The 19,084-nt window shown below is 38.3% G+C and overlaps 1 protein-coding gene across 2 annotated transcripts in view; it reads left to right on the plus strand.

The window, feature by feature from the left end:
* Nucleotides 1-19,084, plus strand: part of TNPO3 (transportin 3) — an 80,251-nt gene that overhangs the window by 17,816 nt on the left and 43,351 nt on the right. For both annotated transcript variants that reach the window (XM_040472004.1, XM_040472005.1), the window contains 3 exons: nt 12,326-12,526; nt 13,491-13,564; nt 15,044-15,200. In XM_040472004.1, the coding sequence (XP_040327938.1) occupies nt 12,326-12,526; nt 13,491-13,564; nt 15,044-15,200 (432 nt within the window). The remainder of the gene's footprint in view (nt 1-12,325; nt 12,527-13,490; nt 13,565-15,043; nt 15,201-19,084) is intronic.

The following is a 19,084-nucleotide window of genomic DNA, read 5'->3' on the forward strand; positions in this document are numbered from 1 at the left end:
CACATCAGGAGTAGCATAAAATCTGTTTGTTCCATTATTGGTGATATTAAATTTTACCACTTCGTTTAAGGCATCCTAGTTGTTTTAGTCCATCTAGATATGTTATTTTCTATTGTCTGTTTCTTTTTCTTTTGTTGTTATTACTAGTTTTGCTTTTATTTGATAGTGGATATATTGTTTATGAAAAGTTTAACAGATCATAAATGATGTTTTCCACTTGACATGAGTTCTTTTGCTTCTGGTGGATCTTTATAGTAGGGCCAAATCCCTTTAAGAAGAGATTGAGCAGATTCTAAACTGTGTTTGTTTGTTTGTTTGTTTGTTTCTTTCAGTGGGTAACAAAATTTACCATTTTAACTATTTATTTATTTTTTCCTTTGTACACAAACTGCATTCTATATTTCTGTATAATTTCCACAAGTTGAGTGAGTTCTCATCTCACATTTTTTTTAATGGTGCATACAGGTTGTTTTTTTTAATTTAATTTATTTTTAAAATTTACATCCAAGTTAGCATATAGGGCAACAGTGATTTCAGGAGTAGATTCCTTAGTGCCCCTTACCCATTTAGCCCATCCCCCCTCCCACAACACCTCCCGTAACCCTCAGTTTGTTCTCCATATTTATGAGTCTCTTCTGTTTTGTCTCCCTCCCTGTTTTTATATTATTTTTACTTCCCTTCCCTTATGTTCATCTATTTTGTATCTTAAAGTCCTCATATGAGTGAAGTCATATGATATTTGTCTTTCTCTAATTTCACTTAGCACCATTTTAACTTCTAAAGTACACATTCAGCGGCATTAAATACATTCACATCAACGTGTTACCATCACCACAATCCATCTCCAGAACTTTTCATCTTCTTCAACTGAAACTGTACTGAAAAAAACAGTAACTCTCATTATCTTCTCCTTTCAATGCCTGGCAATCAAAATTCTAACTTTGTCTATGAATTTGACTACTCTAGGTACTTCATATAAGTGGAATCTTACAATATTGGTCCTTTTGTGTCTGTAGCTTTTAATGGTACTTCCTTTTTAAGGCTGAATAATAATCCATTGTATATATATGCCACATTTGTTCATCTGTTCATCTGTCAGTTAGCATTTGAGTTTTCAATGTTGGCTATTTTGAAATATGCTGCTATGGGATGCCTGAGTGGCTCAGTCTGTTGACCCTCCGACTTTGGCTCAGGTCGTGATCTCGTGGTTTGTGAGTTTGAGCCCCACGTCGGGCTTGCTGCAATCAGCCTGTCAGTGCAGAGCCCGCTTTGGATCATTTGTCCCTCTCTCTCTCTGCCCCTCCCTCACTTTCTGTCTCAAAAAATAAATTGAAATATGCTACTATGAACATTGGTGTGTTAATATCTGAGTCCCTACTTCCCATTGTTTGGGGCATATACTCAGAAGCAGAATTGCTGGATCATATGGTAATTTTAAGTTTTTGAGGAACCGCCATGCTGTTTTCCATAGTGGCTGTACTATTTTAAATTCTCACCAGCAACGCACAGTTTGCCAGTTTCTCCACATCCAATACCATTTTGTTTTCTTGATAGTAGCTATCCTAATGAGAATGAAGTATCTCATTGTGGTTTTGATTTACATTTCCCTAATGAATAGTGATGTTGAACATTTTTTTATGTGGTTATTGGTCATTTGTGTGTCTTTTTGGAGAAGTGTCTATTCAGGCCTTTGCCTATTTTTTAATTGGGTTGTTTGAGGGTTTTTGTTGTAGGGATTCTTTATATATTCTGGATACGAACGTCTTATGAAATTTATCATTTGCATATATTTTCTCCCACATTTGTGTGGCCTTTTCATATTTATCCTGTCTTTTGATAATAAGTAGAAATTTTAAATTTTGATATAGTCCAGTTTATCTTTTACTTTTGCTGTATGTGCTTTTGATCTGAGAATCATTGCCAAATCCAATATTCATGAAGCTTTTCCCCTGTGTTTTCTTGTAAGAGTTTTATAGTTTTATAAAAATATTTAGTTTGTGATCCTTTTGGGGTTAGTTTTTGTATATGATGTAAAATAAGGGTCCTGTTGTCCTTGTTGAAAATCATTTGACCAGATATGCAAGGATTTATTTTTGGGTTCTCTATTCTATTCTGTTGGTCTTGTGTCTGTCATATGCCAGTACTACACTTTTTTTTTTTTTAATGTTTGCTTATTTTGAGAGAGCACGCAAGCAGGGGAGGGGCAGAGAGAGGGAGAGAGTGTCCCAAGCAGCCTCCACAATGTCAGTGCAGAGCCCAGTGCGGGGCTCAGACCCACAAACCGTGAGATCACGCCTGAGCTGAAACCAAGAGTCAGATGCTCAACCTCCAAGAGTCAGATGCTCAACCAACTGAGCCACCTAGGTGCCCCCAATACCATACTTTTTTTAATTGTGGCCAAAAACACATAACATGAATTTACCCTCCCAGCAGTTTCCAGGTATGTGGTATAATATTGTCAACCACATATACATTGTTGTGTAATAGATCCCTTGAGCCCCACTCCCATTCTGCCTGACTGAAATTCTAGACATACTGAAAAATACCCCACCTCACCCTCCTTCTGGCCCTAATTTTGACTGCTTTAGATACCTCATATAAGTGGAATAATGCAGCATTTGCCTTTTTGTGACTTGTTTAACATAATGTCCTCAAGGTTTATTCATGTTCTAGCATGTAATGGTACTTCCTTATTTTTTTAAGACTGAATAATATGTCATTGCTAAGTATACACCACATTTTATTTATCCATTCATCTGTCAATTAACATTTGAGTTGTTTTCAACTTTTGGCTATTGTGAACAATGCTGCAGGGTACATGGGTGTGTAAATATCTTTCTAAGATATATATCCAGAAGTGGAGTGTTGGATCATATAGTAATTCCATTTTTAATTTTTGAGTAACCTCCATATTGTTTTCCATAGCATCTGTGCTGTTTTATTTACATTTACTGTTTTATAACAGTGCACAAAGAGTTCTAGTATCTCCACATCTTCACCAACACTTATTTTCTGTTTTTTTTTTTTTTTCTTTTGATAGTGGCCATTTAACAGGTGTGAAGTGATATCTAATTGTAGTTTGGATTTACATTTCCCTGATTACTAGTGATGTTGAGCATCTTTTCATGTGTTTGCTGGTCATTTTTATATTGTCTTTAAAGAAATGCCTTTTCAAGTCCATTTTATTTTATTTTATTTTATTTTTTTAATTTTTTTTTTTCAACGTTTATTTATTTTTGGGACAGAGAGAGACAGAGCATGAACGGGGGAGGGGCAGAGAGAGAGGGAGACACAGAATCGGAAACAGGCTCCAGGCTCTGAGCCATCAGCCCAGAGCCCGACGCGGGGCTCGAACTCACGGACCGCGAGATCGTGACCTGGCTGAAGTCGGACGCTTAACCGACTGCGCCACCCAGGCGCCCCTCAAGTCCATTTTAAAATTGGGTTATTTGGTTTATTTGTTTGGAGTTGTAGAAGTTCTTTATATATTCCTGACATTAACCCTTTATCAGATACATGATTTGCAAATAGTCTCTCCCATTCCATAGGTTGCTTTTTCACTTTGTTGATTATTTCTTTTGCTATGCACAAGCTTCAAAGTGTGATATAGTCTCTTTTGTCTATTTTTACTTTTGTTTCCTTTGCTTTTAGTGTTATATCCGTGAAATCCTCATCAAAATAATTGTCATGAAGTTTTCCCCCTTATGTTTTCTTTGGGGAGTTACAGTTTTCAGGTCTTATATTTAGGTCTTAATTTAATGTATTTTGAGTTAATTTTGTACATGGGTCCACCTTCTTCCTTTTGCATATGGATGTCTACTTTTCCCAACTCTGCTTGTTGAAGAGATTCTCCTTTCCCCACTGTGCAGTTTTGGCACCCTTGTCGAAGATAATTTGACTATATTTGTGGGGGGTTATTTCTAGGCTCTTTGTTTATTTCATTGGTTTATCTGTGTCTTTATGCCAGGACCATACTGTTTTGAGTATTCTGGTTTTATAATAACTTTTGAAATTGAGAAATGTGAGACCTCCAACTTTGTTCTTTTTCAAGACTGTTTGGGCCCTCTGGGGGTCCTTCGAGATTCCATGTAGATTTTCTGATGGATTTTTCATTTCTGCTAAAAAACATAATTGGGATTTTGATAGGGATTACATTGAATCTGTAGATGGCTTTGGATAGTATTAACAATAATAGTAAGTCTTCCAGTCCTTGCACACAGGATGTCTTTCCATTTATTGATGATGTCTTTAATTTCTTTCAGCAGTGTTTTGTAGTTTTCAATGTACAAAACAAGTCTCTTTGCCTTCTTTCTCCATTCCTGAGTATTCAGTTCTTTTCAATGCTATTGTAAATGCAATTTTCTTAATTTCCTTTTCAACTTGTTCATTGTTAATGTATAAAAACTGATTTTGGGGTGTTGATTTTGTAGTTTCCAACTTTGCTGACTTCATTTATTAGTTCTAACAGGTTTTTGAGGAAGCTTCAGGGTTTTCTACGTAGAAGATCATGCCATCTGTGAGTAACCATCATTTTACCCCATCCTGCCTAATTTGAATACCTTTTATTTCTTTTTCTTGCTTAATTGCTTTGGCTGGAACTTCCAACACAATGCTGTGTTGAATTTACGTGGCAAAAGTGGGGATCCTTGTCTTGTTTCTGGTCTAAGAGTTTTGAAAAGCTGTCAGTGACCATTGAGTAAGATGTTCATTGTGGGTTTTTCATATATGGTTCTTTTCTATGTTGAGATAGTTTCCTTCTTTTCCTAGTTTGTTGAGTGTTAAGTTTTGACAGATGCTTTTTCTGCATCAATTGAGATGTTTATGTCTTTTTCTCCTTCATTCTTTGATTTTTGTATGTTGAACCACCTTGCATTCCTTGAATAAATCCCACTTGGTCGTGGTGGATAATCCTTTAATGTACTGTTGAATTTGGTTTGTTAGCATATTCCTGAGGTTTTTTGCATGAATATTTGTAAGGGATATTGGTCTGTAGTTTTTGTTGTTGTTGTTTTTTTAATGTTTATTTTTGAGAGACAGAGACTGTGCAAGTGGGAGAGGGGCAGAGAGAGAAAGGAATAGAGCTTCTGAAGTGGGCTCTGTGCTGACAGCAGACAGCCCAGCGTGAGACTCGAACTCACAAACCATAGAGATCATGTCATGAGCCAAAGTTGGACATTTAAGCGATTGAGCCGCCCAGGTGCCCAGTCTAGTTTTCTTGTAATATCTTTGGCTTTAGTATCAGAGTAGTGCTCTCTTCATAGAATAAATTAGGAAGTATTTCCTCTTCTCTTCAGTATTTTGGAAGAGTTTGAGAAAAGTTGATTTTCCTTAAATGTTTGGTAGAATATACCAGTAAAGCCATCTGGCCCTGGGCTTTTCTTTATTGGAAGATTTTTTTTTTTATTGGAAGATTTTTGATGACTGATTCAATCTTTTTATTATAGTAATATAGTCTATTTAGATTTTCTATTCCTTCTGGATTCAGTCTTGGTACATTGTATGTTTCTGGCAGTTTATCCATTTCATCTAGACTATCCAGTTTGTTGGTATATAGTTGTTCATAGTAACCCTTAAAATCTTAAAAAAAATTTTTTTTTAATGTTTATTTTTGAGAGAGAGAGAGAGAGCACGCGAGCATGGGGGAGACAGAGACAGAATCCGAAACAGGCTCTAGGCTCCAAGCTGTCATCATAGAACCCGATGCGGGACTTGCACCCATGAACCTTGAGATCTTGACCTGAGCCGGAGTCAGACGGTTAAGCTACTGAGCCACCCAGGCACCCCTCTTAAAATCTTTTTTTAATTTCTGTAAAATTGGTGGTAATGTCCCCATTTTAATTTTATTTCTTTTTTCTTAGTTAACATAGATAAAGGTTTGTCCATTTTTTGGATCTTTTCAGAGAATCAAATCTTTGTTTTTCTATTCTCTATTTTGTTTATCTTTGCTCCAACTTTTATTCTTCCAATATTTATTTTTTGCTAGCTTTGGGCTAAGTATGTTCTTTTTCTAGTTCCTTAAGGTATAAGGTTAGGTTGTCGATCTGAGATATTTTTTCTTTTCTAACATAAATGTGTGTAACTATAAATTTTCCTCTTGGGGCTGTTGTTGCTGCATCTCAAAAATTTTGAGGGGCGCCTGGGTGGCTCAGTCGGTTGAGCGGCCGACTTCGGCTCAGGTCATGATCTTGTGGTCCGTGAGTTTGAGCCTCGCGTCGGGCTCTGTGCTGACAGCTAGGAGCCTGGAGCCTGTTTCAGATTCTGTGTCTCCCTCTCTCTGACCCTCCCCTGTTCATGCTCTGTCTCTCTCTGTCTCAAAAATAAATAAACGTTAAAAAAAAAAATTAATAAAAAAAAAAATTTTGGTATGTTGTGTTTCCAGTTTCTTTTAGGATATTTTCAATTTCCCTTCTTGTCCCATTGGTTGTTTTTAGTATGTGTTACTTTTGGGCCATGTGGCTGGCTCAGTCAGAAGAGCATGCTATTCTTGATCTTGGGTTCGTGAGATATTGGGTGTAGAGGTTACTTTTAAAAAAAGTCTAAAAAAGATGCTTGAAAAATAAATCTTTGCACTCCTACCCCCAAGTTTAACAGTCCACAAGGAAGTAGTGTTTTGTTTTGTTTTGACTTTTGATTCTGCCCTTCCTTTTGAGATCTCTATGTTTGTTTTATTTATTTTGAGAGAGAGAACGAGTAGAAGAGGGGCAGAGAGAGAGGGAGTGAGAGAATCTCTAGCAGGCTCTGCGCCAACACCACGGAGCCTGATGTGGGGCTCAAACCCATGAACTGTGAGATCATGACGTGAGCTGAAACCAAGAGTCAGATGCCTAACCAACTGTGCCACCCAGGCTCCCCAAGATCTCTACTTTTAAAGAGGTAGAAAGATGTAAGTTAGAAATATAGATAACCCAGAATGATACGATTGGATGTTTTACTGGTTTCTGCCATTCAGATTAAAGCACAGTGTGGCATTCATTGTACAATTAATGAACTTTTCCTTTTTTTGTAATTTTTTTTTTAATGTTTATTTTTGAGAGAGACAGAGCATGAGTGGGGGAGGGGCAGAGAGAGGGAGAGACACAGGATCTGAAGCAGGTTCCAGGCCCTGAGCTGTCAGCACTGAACCTAATGTGGGGCTCGAACTCATGAACCTCGAGATCATGAGCTGAGCTGAAGTCGGATGCTTACCCCAGTAATGAACTTTTACATTGAAGTTTTTAGTTTGTTTTGTCGCTCCAGTTTGGTTTTTAAACACAGATACAGAAAACAGCATGGGACAAATGTATAACCTGGTAAATTACTGAATGTGGGTATCCATATAGTTACCACCCAAGTCAAGAAATAGAACTCTACTGGCCATTCCAGAAGTTTTCCTTGTGCTTTGTTTGACATAACTGCTTCCTTCTCCCTAAAGGTAACCGCTGTCCTTTGATAGTAATTCTTTCTTTGTATTTCTTTATAGTTTTTAGTCTTGCTGTGTTGTTGTTGTTTTTTAAGTTTATTTTTTATTTATTTTTATGAGCGAGTGTGCGGGGAATCACAAGCAGGCTCTGTATTGTCAGCGTGGAGCCTGATGGGGGGGCTCGAACCCATGAAGCATGAGATGGTGACCTGAGCTGAAATCAAGAGTCCAACAATCAACTGACTGAGCTGCCCATGCACCCCTGTTGTTGTTTTAATTTTTTTTTTTTAAGTTTTTAACGTTTATTTTTGAGAGACAGAGAGATAGAGCATGAGTTGGGAAGGAGCAGAAAGAGAGGGAGACCCAGAATCTGAAGCAGGCTCCAGGATCTGAGCTGTTAGCACAGAGCCTGACGTGGGGCTCGAACTCACGGACCATGAGATCATGACCCGAACTGAACTCAGACACTTAACCTACTGAACCACCCAGGTGCCCCTTAATATTTATTTTTGAGAGAGAGTGTGTGTGCATGCATGAGCTGGGGAGGAGCACAGAGAGGGAGACAGAGGATCCAAAGCAGGCTCTGTGCTGTTAGCACAGAACTCTATGCTGGGCTTGAACTCAAGAACCATGAGATCATGACCAGAGCCGAAGTCAAATGGTTAATCAACTTAGCCACCCAGGAGCCCCTTGCTGCTGTTTTTAAGAATATGTGTTTTGAGTGTCTTTTAATCTGTAGGTTCTCTTTTTTAAATTTTTTTTTTCAATGTTTATTTTTTTGGGGACAGAGAGAGACAGAGCATGAACGGGGGAGGGGCAGAGAGAGAGGGAGACACAGAATCGGAAACAGGCTCCAGGCTCTGAGCCATCAGCCCAGAGCCTGACGCGGGGCTCGAACTCACGGACCGCGAGATCGTGACCTGGCTGAAGTCGGACGCTTAACCGACTGCGCCACCCAGGCACCCCTGTAGGTTCTCTTTATATATAGATTATTTAACTGTTGAAGAATTTGGGCCATTTGACCTGTTGAATTTCCTAAGTGTGGATTTTGCCAGTTGTATACTTATGAGTCCGTTCTAGTCTCCTCTGTATTTCCTGCAAATTGCCAGGGGATCCAGAGACTTGGGGACATACAGATTTGATCCTCTTGTCATTCTGGTATCCTCTTTTATCAAGATGCACATAATATTTGGTGGTTTGTTCTTGTGATCTGTGAAGCAAATTACCCTAAAACTTACTGACTTAAAACAAAAATCCTTTTATTGTATCTCTTAATTTTGTAGGTCACAAATTCTAGCAGGGCTCTGTAGATGATAATTCTGTTCCATGAAGTTTGGTGGATGGGCTGGTCTGGAGGTTCTAAGAGGACTCTGTTTACATGCCTGACACTCTGGTAGAAATGGCTGGAAGGCTGGACTTAGCTGGGCTCCTCTTGTTTACATGTAGTTTTAGGTGTCTTTACATTGTCTCTCCAGCAGAGTAGTCCGAGTTCTTACATAGTAATTGTCCAAGAATTTGTGGACATGTATTAAGACCAATAAATATTTTGGGGAGATGCTTTGATATACCCTGTTTCTTTTTAAAGTGCACTGATTTTATCCCCCATCCATGAATCTTGCTGTAGCAATTATTACTGTGGTATTGAAATAGTGATTGTCTATTTTTCTCATTCCTTCTTACATTTATTAACTAAGCATTCTTCTGTAAAAAAAAAAGATGTCTTACATCTTACAGATAACTTCTCTGCAGTTATTTATTTGATCATTATTCACATCATTGTGGACTCATGGGTATTTGCTTTGTTTTTGAGTTACAACCCAACACTATCGTAATAATCTACTTTCTTACTCTAGGTTTTTTATCTTTGGCCATTGAGCCCTTTCATGTTGGCTTCTATGTCCTTTGGACTTTAGGCTAGTTTTAAAAATGTTTTTCTAGGGGTGCCTGGGTGGCTCAGTTGGGTGAGTTTCTGACTTTGGCTCAGGTCATGATCTCACAGCTCGTGGGTTCAAGCCCCACGTTGGGCTCTGTGCTGACAGCTCACAGCCTGGAGCCTCCTTTGGATTCTGTGTCTCCCTCTCACTCTGCCTGTACCCCGCTCATATTCTGTTTGTCTCTGTCTCAAAAATAAACGTTAAAAAAATTTTTTTTAAATGTTTTTCTGGCCTACTTTCCTTGTAAAGATGTTATAAGTTCATTATTTTCTTTTTCCTCCTGTAGCTATATAGCATTTGACCTCAGTTGTTTTTTTGTGTGTGAAATTAGTCTTTCTGAACTTCAGGAGGTGTGGTTAAGGGTAGTATTTTCATCTTCAAAGAACTTCGTTTTCTGTTGTTTTCTGATAGTATTTACAAATATGGTAGTTTGATTCCTAAGATTTCTTAGCTTTGTTACCTTCTCCTTTTCTTCCTTTGTCTCATTTTACTTGTCCTGCATTGTTTTGATTCAGTTCACAGCACTTGTCCTCAGTTTGGAGTCCTATCCTGTCCTTCCAATTACAAGAGTTTATAGAAGCTAGACTGCACCATCTCCTTAGATTTTATGTAGGCCTCTTCTACTCACCTGCTTTTGGATTAGACAAAACTCTTCCACTTTCAGATCTCAAATTGTCTCTCTGTTCTTTCTTTCCATTGAATATCTTTTGGCTCTATAGGTTTTCCTCTGCTCTTAGATCCATTAGATACCCTGTTGTTTTCCCCTGCTTCTGCTTTTACTGAAGCTGAAACTACACGGGTCTTATAGATGTTACTGGTTTGTCTCCAGCAACTTATATTTTGGGGTTCTTAGAGATAACTAAATAATATCCGGTTTTGTTTTAAATGTCCATAGTGCTTTAATTTTGTTCGTTAATTGGTGTGTTTTTATGAGGGCATTTATGGAGATTAGAAGGCTTCATAGAATCTTTCTGCAATTTTTTTTTTTTTTTATGTCAGTTTGAGGGGTGCCTGGCTGGCTCAGTCAGTAGAGCATGCAGCTCTTGATCTCAGGGTCATCATTTCAAGCCCCATGTTGGCCATAGAGCTTACTTTAAAAAAAAGAAAAAGAAAAGATTAAGGGCCCCTGGGTGGCTCAGTTAAGCGGAACCTGGAGCCTGCTTTGGATTCTGTGTCTCCCTCTCTCTCTCTGCTCCTCCCCTGCTTGCACTCTCTTTCTCAAAAATAACCATTAAAAAAAAAAAAAAAGACTGGACGCCTGGGTGGCTCAGTCACTTAAGCGTCCAACTTCGGCCTAGGTCATGATCTCACAGTTCCTGAGTTCGAGCCCCGTGTCAGGCTCTGTGTTGACAGCTTGGAGGGAGCCTGGAGCCTACTTCAGATTCTGTGTCTCCCTCTCTCTCTCTGCACCTCCCCCGCTCATGTTTGTACTCTGTCTCTGTCAAAAATAAATAAACTTAAAAATTTTTTTTAAAAATAAGAAAAAAAGACTCGACTATAAAATATCAGTTTGAGCAAAATATATTTTGATGTCATTAAACTACAGGTGTGCTTGAGTTACTGGTTAGATACTGAATAGCTAAAAACTTAGGTGACTGGAAGATTTTTTGTGATACAATGTTTCATGCTTATTTTCCACCATCTTATTTGAATGCTAAAGGTTTGGGTTTTTTTTTAAGAAATTTTTTTAAGTTTATTTATTTTGAGAGAGAGAGAGGGAGAGAAAGAGAACATGAGGGGGGGGGCGCGGGGAGGGAGAGAGAATCCTAAGCAGTCTCAGTGAGCACTATTAGTGCAGAGCCCGATGCCGGGCTCAAACTCACAAACCCCATGAGATCATGACATGAGCCGAAACCAAGAGTTGGACGCTTAACCGACTGAGCTACCCAGGTGCCCCGAAAGCTCAGTTTTATGTTAATAAACCTGTCATGAATTTCAGGGTCTCTCTGTTTTCAGTTTACTTTGGGAATTTGTGCAGACCATTTATTCTACCTGTTTCTCTTCCTTAACTTCTGTTTATCTTTGGAAAGATCTTGAAGAATCATTATTATTACTTGTGAAGTACTCTATCATCATAAGAAATTGACTAGGCAGATCTATGTGATCTCTTTTCACAATTGCCTTTACTCCTGAACTAAGATTGAAACTTTTTCTTCAGTTCCTATTGCCAGACATTTTAGCCTTCTCCCAAGAAGAGGCAGTTTAGTAGAATTAGATTAGAATTTTGTCAGTTGTTAATCAGTTGTCTACTGTGTAGTACTGGACTTTGTTCTCAAAGTTATCTTTCAAAATAGAACTCTTTTATAACTGTGCCTGGCTGTTAGAGACCAATTCCTGTGCTTTTGTTCCATTATTATTTTAATAGATATATTTATTTTCTCCTGTGAAAATGATTTTAGCATTATGTGTAGTACTATGCCAAACATAAATACATGCGAAAATAATAGAAGTATGAGAAATATTCACTTGGGGTGAGATAGTTTTTTTGCTGTCTTATTCAGGAACTAAAGACTGAAAGGTAGGCTTATTGAGACCAATATGAAATATATTCTCCTATTTATAGGTATATTAAAATGGTTTCTAGACTCCATTCTCAGAGTGAACAAAAGTTTATTCAGGTGGAAAAGAAACATCCAACGTATAGATAGGTTTGGAAGTTACACAGTGCCAGTTTTAGTAGGAGCTTTTGGGACTTTTTTTCTTCATACTCTCCCCCCTACACAATTAATGATTCTGATCAGCAAGATTAGATCTGTTGACCTGATTGATAACTCTCATGCCTTCCCAGAATGAGTCAGAAGAATTTAGGTAATACTTTTGTTGAACAGGGCCTATAAATACATAGTTTGAGGTATTGGCTGAATTAGTGGGTGATTTAGCTTGTCAGATTTTTGTTATACTTTGGTCTATATGTGTTTTTATGTGTATTGAGATACATTAAAATTATTTAGTAAAATAATCTTTAAGACATTTGTGTTTGGTCTGCTTTCAGGTTCATGCATGGGAGATTTCAGACCAATTGTTACAGATCCGACAGGATGTGGAATCATGCTATTTTGCTGCACAGACCATGAAAATGAAGATTCAGACCTCATTTTATGAGCTCCCCACAGACTCTCATGCCTCTTTACGGGACTCATTACTAACCCATATCCAGAACTTGAAAGACTTGTCACCTGTCATTGTAACGCAGGTAAATCCTGTGCTTCTCATTAGGGAAATTTGTAAGGTCATTTGGATTCATCAAATTAATTTTGATTGACATTGCTAGGCCACGTTAAGTAATGTTAACAACTTTATTACAGACTCATTGCTATATTCTTAAGTGGATAGAAAGTGAAAATGTAAATCTTCTATATTGATCTTAGAGTTCATTTGATTTAAAACCAATTTAAATACCAGAAGTGGGGGAGGTGAGTAGAAGTTTTCACAGACAGGAATGTGCCCTTCCCCCCACCCCACTGTTAAAATTGCAGATGATAAAAGTACTGTTTACTGTTCTGGGTCAGAAGTCTACATAGTTGCTTTAAAAAAAAATCCTTTCTGGATCAATTGGCTGGTAAAATTCTCATGAATGAAATAGTGAACCATCTGACCTTTCCCCCTTAGACTGGGAAATACATTGGAAAGGAAAAGTGGAAGCTTTAGTGAATACATACTCACATGTGTTCTCTGCCTGGCGTAGAAGTGCCCTTGAAGAGGAAGGAGGCTTTTGCCTAAGGCTTCAAGATGAGAAATGGAAAGAGAAGGGAAATGGCATTCCATTACTTGAGAAGTGAGTCAAAGGGCTGACTTTGTCAGTAGCTTTGGCCTTTTGGCAAAGTATAATTTATCTGTCCGTGAAGTTCTATGGTATTGCCAAATAAAAGTAAGTATTAATGTATTCTGAGGAAAATCTATAGTGTGTTCTTTCTGGCTTCTTTTTGTTGTTTTGTTTTTTTCATTTTTAGAGGTTAACTTTTTAAATCCTAGCAATTGGTAGCCAGCCCAGAAGAGTTTACATGGATATGTAGTTGTGGAGGTGAGGAGAGGTAGGAGGGTGTCAGTCTTCGTTGTCATATTGTTTGGAAAAAGTTTAGTTTCTTTGCTTGCCAACTAGTGTTGATGGTAACCCTGTATCTGTTCATCGATTCATTTATTTATTCTCTCTTATTCAGCTGGCTTTAGCAATAGCAGATCTTGCACTACAGATGCCTTCCTGGAAGGGATGTGTGCAAACATTGGTGGAAAAGTAAGTTGTACTGACTGTATACTAGCATTTGGGATAACTATTAAGGTACAAAGAGAAATTTGTTAGCATTAGCTAGACATTTGGAGTATTTTCCCAAACTCTTAACGTAGAATTATTTATTATTAACTTTTGTTGGATTAAAAGAAAATCATTTAAAATTTAAGTATTACAGAAGTATGTTGCGTGGGACATAAAAGGCCCTTAAAATTACACACACATGTTCCTTGAATTAACTGCAACAAAGTCTTTCGCGGTCTTGTGGGTCACTCCCACTAACTGACATGTCAGCAGTTCTATAAAAACATTGTCAGAATGTTTTAAGATTATTAAATTGAAAGTCATATGAGGCCCTGGGTGGCTCAGTTAGTTAAGCGTCCGACTTTGGCTCAGGTCATGATCTCACAGTTTGTGAGTTCGAGCACCACATTGGGCTCTCTGCTGTCAGTGTGGAGCCCACTTGGGATCCTCTGTCTCCCTCTCTCTGCCCCTCCCCCATGCGTGTTTTCATCTCTCTCTCTGTCTCTCTCTCTCAGAAATGAAAATGAACATTAAAAATTTTTTTAAAAGTCATTATGCATAAAAGTTCTTATTAATTGGGGTTTGTTTCTTATCTGTTCAAAAGGACAGTATCATTTTTAGATACACAGAGCCTGCTACTTTGAATAAAAGCATTTCCTCATGGTCTTGGCAAGATAATCTTGGTATTTGCTTGCATTTTGGTTAAGAAAATTATTTTTGAACAAAGTGGATGTCCTTTTTACTACAGTGTATCATTAAGGCCTTTATATGGATAATTTATTTTTTTTTTTGTTTTAAGAAAATGTTTACTAAGAAAATTAACACATGCTTCTTGAAAAAATTCTAATAGTATGGAAGGTTTCAGGGTAAAAAGCCTTTCTGTCTCCCTATTCCTATATTTCATGAGTAATCACTATTAATGATTGGCTGTATAGCCTTCCAGACTTTTCTCTTAAGCATTTTAAAATAAGTGCATATACATTTTAATGTACTATGTATTCATTTGTTCATATGTAATATATTCCATATACTTTTTTTTACTTAATACATTGTGGACATCTTTTCATGTTAGGACATAGATATTTCATTCAGTATAATGGCTGTGTATGTTCCATTGTATGACTGTCTGTAACCTTTTTTATCCTAACTATGGAGGACCTTTATATTTTCCTAGTTTTTTGTTATTATAAAAATACCACAGTGCATATTTTTGTATACTTTGCATGTGAATGTGAGATTTTTCTGAGAGAGAAATTTCTGGAAGTGGAATTGCTAGGTCAAAGATTATACAAGTTGAAATTTTGATCTCCAGATACCTCTCCAAAAAATTACATATATATCTTTTCCACTTTAGCAGTAGTAAAAATGCTGCTTTTGTACGTTATTCTGAGGCCTGTTGTTATCTTATGTGATTATTTTCTGACTTTAAATAACTTCTGTCTCTCCCCTTTTCTTTTCCAGATACAGCAATGATGTAACTTCTCTGCCTTTTTTGCTGGAGATCCTTACAGTGTTACCTGAAGAAGTACATAGCCGTTCCTTACGAATTGGAGCTAACCGGCGCACAGAAATTATAGAAGATTTGGCTTTCTACTCTAGTACAGTGGTATCTCTATTGGTGAGGAAGCTTAAAATACTAAGTTGCTCCCTAGAGGCAAAAAGCCATGGTTGTTATTTTCTAATTCAATATCAGTATTGTGACCCACACCTTCATTCCCAAAGAATCCGAGCCATCAGCAATCCTGCTGTTTTTTGTTGTTGCTTCTGTAGTTTTACATTAATCTTTACTATTGAGCATGAATTACTAAGAAGCTCTCTAGAAAATTCTCTGGGTTCCAGACCAAGAACTTCTTGCTTCCATTGTGTAGAAGGAACTCAGTTTTTTCTTGGTTTTTGGGATCAGTCACTCCAGCCTACAGATTAACCCCCTGCCCTTTTTTTCCCTATTGGTTCAGTGGCATAAGAAGCCCAAATTGTCCAGGTGGTGGACTTTATTCCAATTTACTAGAATCATGTTTGTGTTTTCCTGGTGGAAGCATTCCTTCCTTGGGGACCAAGATCTCAAAACCAACAGAGCTCAGATTCGCTGTTTACTATACATCCTTTACCCTGATATGAGTTCCTTGATTAGACAGGATTCCATGATGGTTGGATATGGCATTCGGTGAATCCATAAATGATACATTGCCGACAGAAGCATTGCAAGCAGGGAAGGCATATCCATATCCAGAATATGAGTCTCTTCCTTCCTTTCTTCCTATGAGTCTTGTCCTTCAAATCTCTGCTTCCTTTGTGATAGAAGTGCAATATAATCAGTCAATCTGGTTCCTATGGCTGATGGTGCCATTTTAGGGACTCAGTGTTGGTCTCTGCTGTTGGCAGGTTTGATACTCATCAGTAATTTTAACTTAGTGGAAGTCCATGTTAATTCTCGTGTAGCCTCCATCCCTGCTACTATGGCCACTTTGTTTATGAAGCCATTGAGTAAGCACTGGGTGGCTGGGGAAAGAGACTGATATTATGGAGTTTGTCATTTTGTCCCTCTGTCATTGAAAGATTGCTCTGTATTCACACAGGACAGAAATCACTCCACAGTCTGTGCCTATTTGTATACCATTCATATGTACTTCTGCCTCAGACTTCTTGTCACCAATCTTCTGACCATGCTTCTTCCAAATCCCTGATCATCCATAGCACTGAAAATTGTCCATAAATGCATGTAGATCCATATTTTCTTTTTTTTTTCCTTAATATTTATTTATTTTTGAGAGAGAGAGAGACAGAGTGCAAACAGGGAGGGGCAGAGAAAGAGGGAGACAGCATCTGAAGTAGGCTCCAGGCTCCGAGCTGTCAGCACAGAGCCCGACAAGGGGCTCAAACCCACGAACTGTGAGATCATGACCTGAGCTGAAGTTGGACACTTAATCGACTGAGCCACCCAGGTGCCCCATATTGTAGATCCATATTTTCAGTCATCTCTTACTCCACATGTGGTGAACAATGAATTCTATTGCTTGAAGTTCTGCCCATAAGAATTTTTCTTCAACCACTCACTGTCCTTCACTACAGCCCCTATGTGGGCCTGTAATTCTGCAGCTGTCCACCTTTAGGTGATACCAGCATGATGTTGGATAGATCATCTGTAATCCAAGCTTGAGTTTTCTTCTTTAGTTATCTAGTTTTAAGGAGCATCACTAGAGGCAGGAAGCAACAGGCATGGATTGAGGGAGATGAATCAATGCAAGAAGAGTTGGTGTCAGAGGAATCTGATCTACCTGCTTGTACAACTTTCTTACACCCTTTTGAACTCAGTCTCTTATATTCCATATCTGTTCAATGACAGGTTGCTGTTATGCATACCCAACCTTATGTTTAGGTAATTCACACAATACTCAGTTTATGATGGGAACCTCAGGCATATGCTTAATCTCTGCCAAGAATCAGTAGCAAGCCAGAAGCTTGTTTCTCAAAAGAGAAGGTATAGGTTTACTCCCAAATCCTAGATATTTGTACTGTGATTTTCCTTCCTATTGGTACTTCTCAGGGGTGCCATATACTTATTAAATCCAGACTCTCTAGGAAGTACATTCATATCAATGAGTTTACCTCAGCTTAGTGGTATATTCCAGTGTCTCTTGGTCTAACACCCTTAGAATCACTTCCGCATATGTTCTCTAGGTTTCTTCATATACATGGTAGCAAAGTTACAGAGTTCTCTTAGTAAGTTATTTCCTCTGTGGGTACCTGTCCCCTGGAACGTGCTAAGATTTGGCCATAATTATGGGTGGCGCAGGAAATGGTTGTGGTAGGTCTTGAAGAGAATAGGCATCCCTTTGAAAGCACCTATCTTAGATAAGGTTATTACAGGGCTTTCCAGCTGAAGAAGGCATCTTCTCAGACAATGGAAGGCAGACTACTTCTAGTAAGGGAGATGTGGTAATCTGGGAGTTCAAGATTGTTTCATTAGGGTCCAACCAGATGTCTCCATTCCAAGTTTCAGAATCCCATGCCTTACAATTTCCTACTTTCCACATGAGAAATCTTATGAGTTTGTGATTTCAGCTGTTGTTTGTAATTCAGCAAGCCACACAATTTTGTGTATAAATATTAGCCCTGTAGCTACACAAAATAAGGGCCTCATTTACAGTGGTTGTGGAAGCTTTGGTTCTCAGACTGTGGCTTAAATTGAGTTAAGGGACCCGAGCTTGTCATTTTCTTTGTTTCGTTTTTTTTCTTTCTTAAAGTTTTTTTTTTTTTTTTAATTTTTTTTTTCAACGTTTTTATTTTCAACGTTTTTATTTATTTTTGGGACAGAGAGAGACAGAGCATGAACGGGGGAGGGGCAGAGAGAGAGGGAGACACAGAATCGGAAACAGGCTCCAGGCTCTGAGCCATCAGCCCAGAGCCCGACGCGGGGCTCGAACTCCCGGACCGCGAGATCGTGACCTGGCTGAAGTCGGACGCTTAACCGACTGCGCCACCCAGGCGCCCCAAAGTTTATTTATTTTTGAGAGAGAGAGAGAATGAGAGAGAGAACTAGCCGGGGAGGGGCAGAGAGAGAGAGGGACTGAGCATCCGAAGCAGGCTCTACACTGACAGCAGAGAACCTGACTCAGGGCTCAAACCCATGAACTGTGAGATCATGACCTGAGCTGGAGTTGGATGCTTAACTGACTGAGCCACCCAGGCACCCCTGTCATTTTCTTTTTGTAAGCACTTAAGTGAAGTGAAAAGAATCCACTTGACACTACAGTCCTTACAGTCATCATTACTGGGACAGTGGTCAAGTGCAGCAGCCACTTGGACTCTCCAGTCATATGCTTGACTAACACTTCCTCGTAATTGACAACAGACAGTAGCTTGATTTGTTGTGATGACATCTGAAAAAATTTTCCCTGTGGTACTTAATAAACTTAATAAGGTCTATAATTGTGTCATGTCGCTTGTCATGTTACAGAATCTAGAAAATGAAATTAGCCCATAATTGCCAGGAAAAATAGGCTGGCTGTAATCCAAGGTACCAAAGACCTCTTAAAACCTTTTTCATGGTTTCCCCCACATTCCCTTATTCATTCTATTCCATCTCATTTTGTCAGTATTATACTTTTGTCTTCTATTCAGGGGGAGCCATTCCTAAACATTGTGTTGAACTTTTAAAAATTTCAAATATTATTCTTTTTTTCTTACAGTTGAACTGAGCCTGTCCTCTAATATATTTTTTTCCCTTCATTTATGCTTCATTTTGTTAATCCAAGATCAATTCTTACCTCTGCTATATTTTTACTGGTGAACTCTTCTGGCATTTATCTTTCAGCTTTTGAGGCTTTGCTTTAAGAGACAGTTCTGTTTTGTTTTGTTTTTTATTCAGAGGCAGAGTTCTTAATAATATAGTTCTTCAAAAAAAATTTTTTTTAATGTTCTTATTTATTTTTGGAGGAGAGACAGAGAGACAGAGACAGAGCATGAGCGGGGGAGGAGCAGAGAGTGAGGGAGACAGAGAAT

Source organism: Herpailurus yagouaroundi, unplaced genomic scaffold (genome assembly GCF_014898765.1).
Source record: "Herpailurus yagouaroundi ecotype Mexico unplaced genomic scaffold, PumYag 100, whole genome shotgun sequence".
In the NCBI taxonomy this organism is placed as follows: domain Eukaryota; kingdom Metazoa; phylum Chordata; class Mammalia; order Carnivora; family Felidae; genus Herpailurus; species Herpailurus yagouaroundi.